The sequence below is a fragment of the Limulus polyphemus genome, unplaced genomic scaffold (genome assembly GCF_000517525.1).
Source record: "Limulus polyphemus unplaced genomic scaffold, Limulus_polyphemus-2.1.2 Scaffold2801, whole genome shotgun sequence".
Taxonomy (NCBI): Eukaryota; Metazoa; Arthropoda; class Merostomata; order Xiphosura; family Limulidae; genus Limulus; species Limulus polyphemus.
In genome coordinates this window covers 25,319-36,813 of record NW_013668411.1, presented here as the reverse complement: position 1 = coordinate 36,813, position 11,495 = coordinate 25,319, and the positions used below count along the sequence as shown (strand labels likewise).

Sequence of the window (11,495 nt, the reverse complement as noted above, 5' to 3'; positions counted from 1 at the left end):
TCTTAAGAAATGTTTGATAACTATCCGGACATTATAAAGATTTCACATGTTTAAATTTTGAAATTTTCTGATGCATAAAAGTTTTTTAATCTTAAAATTAAAATGACTTTGCATGATATATAGGCAAGATGTGAAAGGAAAAAAGTCATGAGAGAAACATTGCTTTACAAACCTTAAGACTTAATAAAAAAATTAGATATTTTGGGTATGAAAGCATTGTAATGTTTACTAATAAACTGCCAAATTTCATTAATATTCGCCTACTAATTTAAAAGTTATAGCATGAAAACTATAACAAGCACAAAATGGTTACGAGGTCGGTCCCAGGGACCGAGCCTGGATTGAAACAATTAATAAGAAGTACAAATATATTATTATATTAAAATCTTAATTGTAAACATCCTACATCACTGGTACAATTAGCTCTAACCAAACGCCAGATCAAAAAAAAAACTATATCAGTATTGTAATTTAATACCCTTTTCTTGTTCACTTATCTTCAAAATACATTGAAATGAATAGAAAATTAATGAACCCTGAACGGTGATAATGTCAAACAAGAAACACTTTTAGGAATCACAGTAAATATTATTTAAAATTAAAGTAGTTGCTGAGCTTAGCCAACTGAATTTTAACTTGAAGATAATTATTTGCCATCCTTCCTCTACAGCATATTAATAGTTGAAATAGTGGGTAGGAGATGAGTAGGCATTGAAAAACTACAAAAATTACTGTAAATCAGACATTATATAATACATGTTTCCTTTATTTCTTAGCATTTTAGTACGATGTTGCATGGTTACATATCATGCATACTGATGTGTCATTGAGATTACCTAGTTTATGCAACTAATGTGAGTCATAATTCATCCTATAGGATAGTTTATTTGTACTTGGACTTGTTTTAAGCAGTTACACTGTAGTCCAATTAAAAATATGCAAAGTTCAAAAAAGTTTTAAAACAACTTATGTATTATGTAGAAACCTATTTTACTGGCCAGTACAAAAATATTACTATTATGTTGAGGATGTGGAGTTTGGAAGGCATTCCTTGTTTAACCTAGGTGTTATATTGATTGTAATCCATTTTATATGTAGTCTAAATTGTTATATTTTCTACTCATTAGAGAGGTACAATTTAGAGCTAAGTGCAAATAAGTACAAATAGTAAAAAGTTAATTGTTTCTGCTGCTTAATGTTATGGTGCAATTGGAGATATGTTAGATTTTCACATGTTATTGCAGATTTTAGTGTTTTTTAAATCTACATTAGAAATAATGAGCACCTGTCAGTTGTGTAATTAAATTAATTCTTTGATTAATGTGCTATTGTTTCTTTATCTTATTTAAGTTTCATTTTCTGCTTTGTATTTTTTCAGGCAATATTTATGATTCCTACAAAACCACCACCATCCTTCAGGGACCCTGACAGATGGACTCCAGAATTCATTGATTTTGTTTCACGTTGTTTGGTAAAAAATCCTGATGAAAGGGCAACTGCATCAGAATTATTACAGGTAAACTATGTTATCCAAAATATTTTTACAGTTAGATTTATTTCTGTCTGGTTGTTATGGTTATAACCTAATAAGACTGTATTGTATGTCTTTATTATAACAAGTCCTATAAGAGCACACAAAAGTATTGGAACAGCATATTTTGCAAGAGAGAGTATTGCTTTTCATTGCAGGGACTCGTTTAAATGGCGAGTTGACCTGGGTTTGGCAGAATATATTACCACACTTTTTGCAAAACTTCTCCAAGCATAATAAGATTTTGTGGTTTGTCTGTCTTGCAGCACTCAAAGCATTCCCAGCATTAACTATGAGCTAGCCAAGGCAGATTCTTAATTATAGTTAGATATCAACAGGTGTGTACATACTTCATAACATCATAATCTGTTTTCAATATGGGTGATAGTGCTAATTATAGTTAGATATCAGTAAGTGTGTACATACTTCATAACATCATAATCTGTTTTCAATATGGGTGATAGTGCTAATTATAGTTAGATATCAGTAAGTGTGTACATACTTCATAACATCATAATCTATGTTATCATTATGGGTGATAGTGCTAATTATAATTAGATATTAATAGGTGTGTACATACTATATTTGTTTTGTCATTATGATTAGTTATTGCAATTTGTTTATTTTAAACTATAACTTGCTCAAAATATGTCAAATGTCAGTGGTTTCAGGTAATGAGTTGCTTACACTGCTACAGAAAATGTCTTTGAACAGGAAGCATTTTCATCCGTTTAAAGTTAGATAATACAACCTATTTACATAATACTACCATAGCGAGTGCAGTTTCATTTATTCATCAGTTGGCATACAATTAAACTTCAATGTCTTTATTACTAGATATCAATATGTAATAAAATGAACATACTTCATGAAAGTCAATATACATATAAAGTAAATCTTTATTCCACAGTGTAGTACACACATAAATCCTTTCAGAGAAACTCTTCATGTACACATAGATGAACAAGTGTATATTGTTGCTCAAATGACTTTGAAAACTGGCCCCTGGCAGCGTTTATAAAGCCTTGAAATAGTGTTAAATCTGAGTCTCGTTCAAGGGAATGAACCCTGGACATAGTGCTGAAAGGGGTATTGTTTTTCTCCATGGAATTCCAGCACTATAGACACTGGAATATTGTTTAGTATATTATGCAGTTTTATGCCATTCACGGTTTCCTTGTCCACTACTTGTGGAGTAAAGAATTTCAAATAGTACTAGCCCACATCTGTAGCATTTACCAGGTTGTTGTCAAACCCAGACCTGTCCATCCAAAGGATGCAATGAGTATCAAAGTTCATTTTCCTTTTCCTAATTTTTACACTCAAATCATCATTCAGTGATGATGACCAAGTAAGGTATGAACTGCAACCATTCTTAAAATATAACAGCAAGGAACTTTCTGTATATAGTTGATAGGCTGATCTGTATGTAAATTCAGTTGGGAGTGTACTGTTCCATTATGTTTGGTAGTCTAATGTATCTGCATGTATGTTACAGTTTTGTTTTCTTTTTCATTGAAACTTATGATTAAGAAATATCTTCTTGCATACATTTTTAATTTTGCTTCAGGCCTTTTCGTGAGAAAACGTGTGTGTGTGTATGTGTGTGGTGATTCACACATACAAATGAGTTTTTGAATGTGAATCACATGTGTGCTTAAAATGATGCATTATTACAGGGAAGTAGCAAGAAAACATTTATTCTTTAACATTGCAAATACTTGCATTATGTTAGCAGAGTTATCGAAACTATAAAAAAAGAAGCTTGAAACATTTTCAATTTCATTTTATTACCTTTCACTGTCATCTTTTCTGTTTATTTTTCAAATGATCACAACAAATTAATGATCTATTACTATGCTGCTAAATGCCTCTTTTTAGATAATATGTTCCTGCTTTCTTTAGGAGTATTGAAAATTGTAATGTGACATGTGACTGAATACAGTCTTTCACATGTATGACAAATAGCATATGTTTGTAACCACATGTATCAAACAGAAAGAACTGTTTGCTTCTTTAGAATGACTATCTTCCCATTCTTTCTACTTAAAAAAAATTCTAAACCAAGAATAAGAACAGTGTTATGTTCCTTTGTCTTGGATCATGCTAAAGAATTATGTTATTGACTTGTTCTTTGTAATTCCTACAGAAGAGCTGTCATAGGTTTCTTCTCCTTTGAAAAAATATTGTATTTACTTTTTTCTCATATTTTCTTTCATGAAATAACTTAGCATAAAACTTAAAATATATTTACATATATTTAATATAGTGTTTTTGTAAGCTTTAAAAATGGTGTAACAATATGTGGATGTATAGTATTGTTAGTTGGTGGGTTGAACTTCACTGTTGGAATGTACATTAACTGCAAACCTTTTTTTTTTTTACAGCACGAATTTATTAAAAATGCTCAGCCTGTTAATATCCTGCAACAGATGATAGCTGAAGCTAGAGAGATTCAAGAAAATGAAGCTCATCGGAGGGACAGGGCTAACACTATGGAATCAGTAAGTTTGTATTGTAGTTGAGTATTGAAAAAGGATATCTTTATGTAGCTTTTGAAGGTATGAAAATAGATAGCTTCTTAAGTTGTGTTTATAAGACTTAACTTACATTATTGGAACTCCTTAATATAACAAGTAGAAAACTAGGTTAAAACAGTCATATAAACATAGTTCATTTAACCATCTCCTGACAAGTGATGTTCAGGTCACTCTGAGTGTACACTCACAAATCAGCCTTCAAAATTTAATTTCAAATTCTTTTTGTTTCATCAATACTTTACAAAAAATGCTGAAGAATGATGTTTTAGCATTATATAATCTTATCTGGTATATTTTGTGAATCAAAAATATAATATGTATTTAGGTGTCTTAATAACCTTGCACTACTACTGTGTTTTTTTGTTGGCTCTTAAACTTATATTTTTCTCATAAATGGTCTGGTGGTTAGGGCATTTAACTCAAAATCTTGCAGGTTTGAATTCCATCATCAAACATGCTCACCCTTTTGGGCTTTAGGATGTTATAAAGTGACAATCAATCTCATTATTCAGTAGAGCGCATAGGTCTGCCATGCAGCATTGATCATACTTGGCCCTCAAAAAATATGAACATTTTTGGCATGACAATGAGGAATAATATTCTACATATATCCACCAAATTTCAACAAAATCTGATCATTTTTGACTGAATTGTAGAGCAAAAATAGTGTGAAAAATCAGTCTCCATGGCAACAGATAGGGATTTTTTGCATTTCCATGACCTTGACACTTCAGAAACTAATCACTTCTACATTGGGTCATAATCCAAATGTATACCAACTTTCATCTAAATCCATTCAGCTGTTTTCGAGAAATATTGCTGACAAACAAACACACACAGGTGAAAACATAACCTCCGTCACCTTTGGTGGCAGAGGTACTTACAGTAGCCCAAGAATTGGTGTTGACTAGCTGCCTGCCCTCTAGACTATCACTTCTGAAATAAGAACAGCTAGTACAGATAGCCCTTTAGTAGCTTTGTGCAAAATTCAACAAACAATCAGATTTTAGCCTATGTTTATATACTTTCTGTTTATCCATCTGTGAATATATTGGTTGAACTCACATTTATTGCACCACCCTAAGGAGTCTTAAGAACTTTGACTGGTTTTCAACTTTGAAAAGGAGCACAGCCAAAAGCCAACATTTCAGAATGAAAGTATGCTAAGCTTTAACCTTATGAAATCTAAATTACAATAGTAGTGTTAAATTTTTGAAAATGGTGAGGTCAGATGAGGTCAAAGGTAAGTAATAAAGAAACCTCAAGACAAAAGTTTTGAAATATTTCCCAATTGATTAGAGGCTAAATACTTTTTAAGTTTCACATTTTGTTCTTTTCACTACAGTTAAAATTTTAACCATTTTTAATGTTAGTAGTTTTTATTACTTTTCTGTACTAGATAAATTATTAATTAGTGTATATTTTAAAGTTTAATAGCTAATTTGCTACCAACTTTAGGAAAGTCTTGAGAAGGACTGTATGTGCACAGCTTGAATATTTTGTAATGGCCATTTATCTTGCAGTGCAAGTGATCTAAATATTTATTTGTCCTACAAGGTTTTCCAAACAATATTGCCTTTCAGTGCAATAAAATTGGCTGTGTTAAAATGTTTCTCTTAAACCTTTCTCTATTTTTCTCTTCTTTTGGTTGATTTATAAAATTCTCTACTATTTGGACCATCTAAAGATCTTTTTTATGTTCCATACACTGAGTATAGGTCCTGCTTTTATCACAAAATTTTAATGATTCTTTTCTAATATTTTTCCCTAATACTCTTTACCGGGGTCAATCCTTTGATATTGCTGAGTGTTTGCGACAAGCTTTATGAAATAACCCCCCACCTGAACTCATCCTCGAAGTCATCTGAATCAGTCTCTGCTAATTGGTCTTCTGAATACTTATTTTACTTTTTGAAGAATCTTATTTCTGCTGTTGCAGTTTTTATCCTGATCTTTAGATTTCTCCTCTTACTTTCACTTCTTCCTTATCCACTGCTGGAAACCTTTGTCTGACTGACATTTTCCATTGTCATGATAAATGTAGTAAAGCTTTAGACACTGTCTTTATTCCCTGCAGCAGTTTTGTAACATTCTCCCCTCATTCCGACTAAGAATTATTCATCAAAAGGATCCCACTAATTTCTTAATAAATGAATGAATGGTTAGAAACAGTTTAATGATAAACAGAAACAAAAGAAGGTATTTATTGAAGTCTGCTCATTTATTTTTAGCACTGAAATTAAGTTACAAGTGAGTTAACTATAACCAGCTGAAATAATACATTCATTTTGTTGGTTGAGTGAAAGAAAAGGTGAACTTACTCTTATTCATCCATTACTTGGATATATAGTAGACAAGTGGTATTTTCAAGGCTTATTTTGGTGGTAGTAACTAGAATTTGATCTTCGATCTCATAAGAAAGGCATGGTTGATGTCCATGTGTCTGGTCTTTCACACCATTGGAACTGGAATCAACGAACTCTTTAGATAGTTTAAGTTACTTAATACAAAGTGCAAAAAAGCATAGACATATTTTATAGAAAAAGTTTTAAAAATGTATATAAACACAGTAATAAATCTTTTTCAACATTTTTCATTACCTTCTTTGATAATAATTTTCTGTTGTAAACTGGAACTGTAATGTAGTGACTGTGACATACTTTTGCTATATACTACTTGTTATGAAGTGTTCTGTATAACTTTACATATACATAACTTGTACAGACATTCTCTATTTTCTTTCACATTTCTTGTATCAAATATTGGCTTATAAATTTTTGGAAATTATGAGTAATGTTATGATTCGTCTACCAACATTTAAGAGCTATTTCAATCTCTGAATTGTATGGATTGTTGATAACTTTATTAATAATGATTTTTGATCCTTTTATTACTATAAAGTTATTTATTTGTGCTTGGAGGGATTGTATGATTAGTAAGTTTTAAATAAGAACCACAAATTTGCATTCTTTTTTAACTCTTCTGTAGTGTCTTGGCACATCATAATTTTAGTTCCTGAAGTAATGGTCGGTATGCATCTTTTTTTATATGTGCTTGGAGGGATTGTATGATTAGTAAGTTTTAAATAAGAACCACAAATTTGCATTCTTTTTTAACTCTTCTGTAGTGTCTTGGCACATCATAATTTTAGTTCCTGAACTAATGGTCGGTATGCATCTTTTTTTGTAACATCTCAAACTACCACGATCTGTCATTATTGATAAACAAGGCTGCATGTTGGGTGTCAGTTTTTGTTTTGGAGTTAAGCCTCAGCCTCTCACACCTCAGAGGAGTGTTCTACCACATTAGCTGGAAAGTTAAGCCACTAATGCTTGCTAGTAGGGCACTTTCTAAAGACTTGAACTGACACAATGTTCCTTCTCTTCAGTTTTTCAAACAGTTCCCAAAATCATTTATACGCCATGATTGCGACTCCATGACTTGCTTGTTACACTCAGTCCAGTGTGTATTTTACATGGAATATGAAATATTTCTTCTAATTTTTGTGGGTAAATTCTTGACAATGCATACTGTTATATGTAAAGTTATTAAATATGATGCAATTTCTGGACCCCAGCAGTAGTTAATATTACATTAACAAGTTGATAATTTGAGGATTACACCGTTTTGCTTAGTTTTTTTTAGAATAAGTACTTACATTTGATTAAAGTTACGATGTAAAGAAAATATATATATATATAATTGAGAAGACAGCATTATCAACCATGCATTTTTTGAGTGCAGAGATATATAGTTATCTAGAATTTTAGAATATTAAATGTAAAATTCAGCTACTTTTTAAACTAAAATCTTACATTATCATTTTAGAATAAGAATAAGCCATATAACTACAAATTTAAAAACATTTGGGAGTATAAATACCACCCTCCAAATTATGAAAAATTTCAATATGTTGATGAACTACAAGATATAAATGTACTTTGTTATTTAATTTTATTTATTTTTCATTTGAAAATGGTTGAAAGGAAACATTTGATTGGCATATTTTAGACGCTAATAAAACAGCTCATCATTTTTGGAATTTATGATACAAGCTAGATAGAAAAGTTGCTGCAAACAAGTACATAAGTTAAGTTTTTGATGATTTACAGCAAATGTAAAAAGTTAATAATGGTTGCTGTTATGTTAAACTTATATTAAAGTTTTTCTTCATTACCCATTCAAGCCGTCTCCAACCATTATTAGTCTCAAAGTGGGTTCCTCGTCATCAAAAATGTAAAAAGTTATTTTCTACCTATCTAAAAATCAAATATAACTTTCTATGCACTTAAAGTTTCATGTGCCTTTCTTTTTGTGCAAAAGTTCAAATGAAATGAAAACTCCCATTGGGCATTTGAATTATAATTAAGTTGATGGCATGATTGCTTTTTAGCCATTATTTGGAACTGTGACAAGTTCGGTAGAGAAGGTAGATATTTCTGAAGACTTTTTTTTTCTGTATAGCTATGGACAGATTTTCTTCACTGCTGATATTACTAAACATAGCAAGTTTTGATCACTGCTTTTACATATGAAAAACATATTGAAATAGAGTAATAAGTACCATGTGTAAAAGATACTTAAATAGTATTTACTATTAAACATCACATTATTGATATATTTTTTTTTAATAACAAGGAAAACAGTTATAAATGATAATTACTGATTATGAGTACCAAACTTCCAATTAACAAAGTCTTGTCTTTTAGGTAACAAAATCCCCATCCATACAAGAAAATGTGCAGTCATTGTTACAAAGACCTTACTGCTGGAATGTAACCAAATTTTGTTTGGATGAGGATTCTAGGATCAGGAGTTAATTACTCTCAGCTTGGAGGTACTACTAAACACTGACTGTGTATTTTCTTTATGTAGGAAGAAGATGAGGTTGACTCTAGGACCATGGTTGAGTATGCTCCCAACTCTGGAACATTAGTGCCAGATAGTAATATAAAGGAATTGGGAGAGCAAAATGGAACTATGGTGACCCATGTGGACTCTGGGACTTTAGTTGGAGCTAGTGATGTGGAGTCTGACTTGGGAACACTGGTTATTAACAGCGATGGAGAAGATGAAGACTCCACTATGAAAAGTAATTTTTCCTGCATTGTTTTCTTTTTGTATTTTCAAGTGAAACAAAAAATGATAGGTTCTTTCTGATTTTCTACAGTTCAATAACAGAATATGGATACCATCAAGTGCACTGTCATTAAGGTTATGAGCATTTTTTTACATAGTTACCCAAAGTTCCAAGAATGAGATATGCCATTCTTTTTAATGTACGTACCCATTAGTGATGGGCATTCTATCAGTATTTATAATAATTGACCTTGTCAAGTAAACAGTCATATATCATTATAATCTTTGTATAAAGTACAGCAATGTGCCAAGTTATGTTAGTGATTTTACTTTTTAGCTAAATTAAATTTTGTAATCTGAATCATGGTTGGAAGAGATCTTTTATTTTAAGAAAATTGTAATGTTTATTACATAGCTTTTTGTGTTTTTGAAATATTCCGACTCATTGGTTGGAGCAGATTTACTAAAATAGAAATAAAACTGTATTTGCGAAGTGTATATAATAAATTCAAACAATTTACTGATTCATAATTCAGCTAAGAGATGTTACCCAATTGATGTATATGTAAAAGCAGCAATCATTAGCTGCTACTGGTTCACAAGATGTGTGCTTGAAGAACTGTATATTGGGGTGCATAGAATTTACTTAGTCAAAACTGTTGTTTTGTAATTGCTAGTTGGCAGGGTATGCAATAGTTGCTTTTTATTATAAGAATTAATCTTATGTAGTATGAAACTCATCCAATTATATCTTCAACTGCCATAAGCGAACCAAAGTTTGGAAAAAAAGTGTATCATCTCTCCACCAAATGAAATAGTTAATCACGAGGACTCAATGGTTTCAAGCTCAGAAAATTCTGATGTTGCTAATACTGCACTTTCTACATCGAAATCCCCAAATGCTAAAATAAGTAAACAAATAAGGACACCCCTTCCAACGGTTGTGAGAGAAGCCAACAGAAACTGTAAATTGGATACAGCTGTTGCAGCCTTTACCTCAGTTGTTTTGGAAGATATGGGCATTATTCAAGAAAATGACAATGCTAAAATTGTCAACAAAAACAAGATATGACAAGAACGAGAAACATTATTGACTTTTGATTAATCTAATTATATTAAACCTATCTACTTTGATGACAGAAAAGATAATTAAAATTATCATTAAAAATGGACAAAAATATTATAAATGTGTAGTCATGGAACAGCACATAACTTTGATCAGTGAATCTGAATCAGTTTTCATGGATCACATTTCTCCTTCTTCCGGAACATCAGAAGGTATAAAAAATTTTATCATTCAGTGGTTTGAAGATAATAAAAATTTCATCTGATCATTTAGTCGCTGTAGGCTGTGATGGCACTTACATCAGTTATTGGAAAAAAAGCTGGAGTTTTGCATCTTCTTGAATTGCACTTAGGAAGACATGTTTATTAGTTAATTTGTTTGTTACATGCAAATGAGTTACCCCTGCATCATCTAATTATGCATCTTGATGGAGTAACTCTAGGAACGTCCACTTTTTCTGGTCCTCTTGGAAAGAAACTGAAGACTTGTGGATCATTGCCTTTAGTAAACTTTGTTTCAGTTGAAATTACAGAGCCATTACTGACAATTGACCATCCTGAGGACCTTAGTATAGATCAAAAGTATTTGTATGAAATGTGCAATGTGGTAGTGTCAGGTCATAGTTCGAGAGAACTTGCTTTACGTGATTCTGGTACAATGAACTATTCCTGCTGGTTAATAACAGCAAACAGGATTCGTCTTTATAACACAACTTCTAACACATCCAAGAAGCTTAGTTTGTTAGCGAAATATGTAATTTAAGTGTATGCTGCAACAGTTTGGTTTCATATCAAGAAAAATCCCTCATGCAGCCAGGCTCACTGCCGCTTTTTCTACTTGTAAGAAAATCACGTTTTCTTCCTAGAAATATGTGGTGGATAGAGTAATCCGGAGAATTTATATTTTGCCTACTCATAAACGTTGCTGCTAGCAATGCTTGGAGATGAATCTAAGGCTATCAGACAACTTGCTCTTCGTTGAATATTAGCTACTCAATCTACTTCAAATTCTATCACAATGAGACAATTTGTCGTTCCATATATTAATACAACATTATACTGATCTAATAATGTAGACTGAGAGTAGAGTCACCACTTACAGAAAATATAAGCAATAAACAGTTGGTGTCTTTCATTAATCAAGATGACATGCTAGTTTTCAAGTTCAGCATGTCATGTCACACACAAGCAGTTGAAAGGCCTGTTCAGATAGTAACAGAAGCTTCAGCAGCTGTTTGTGGCTATCGCAGAAGAAAGGGATTCATTAAAGCAAAACTTCA

At 31.6% G+C, this 11,495-nt stretch overlaps 1 protein-coding gene across 1 annotated transcript in view; it reads left to right on the top strand.

Moving 5' to 3' along the window:
• The window catches only part of LOC106467930 (serine/threonine-protein kinase 3-like), a 59,832-nt gene that overhangs the window by 42,070 nt on the left and 6,267 nt on the right, over positions 1 to 11,495 (top strand). Inside the window, exons 7-9 of the mRNA XM_013928315.2 lie at positions 1,379 to 1,516; positions 3,919 to 4,035; positions 8,947 to 9,163. Of these exons, the coding sequence (XP_013783769.1) occupies positions 1,379 to 1,516; positions 3,919 to 4,035; positions 8,947 to 9,163 (472 nt within the window). The remainder of the gene's footprint in view (positions 1 to 1,378; positions 1,517 to 3,918; positions 4,036 to 8,946; positions 9,164 to 11,495) is intronic.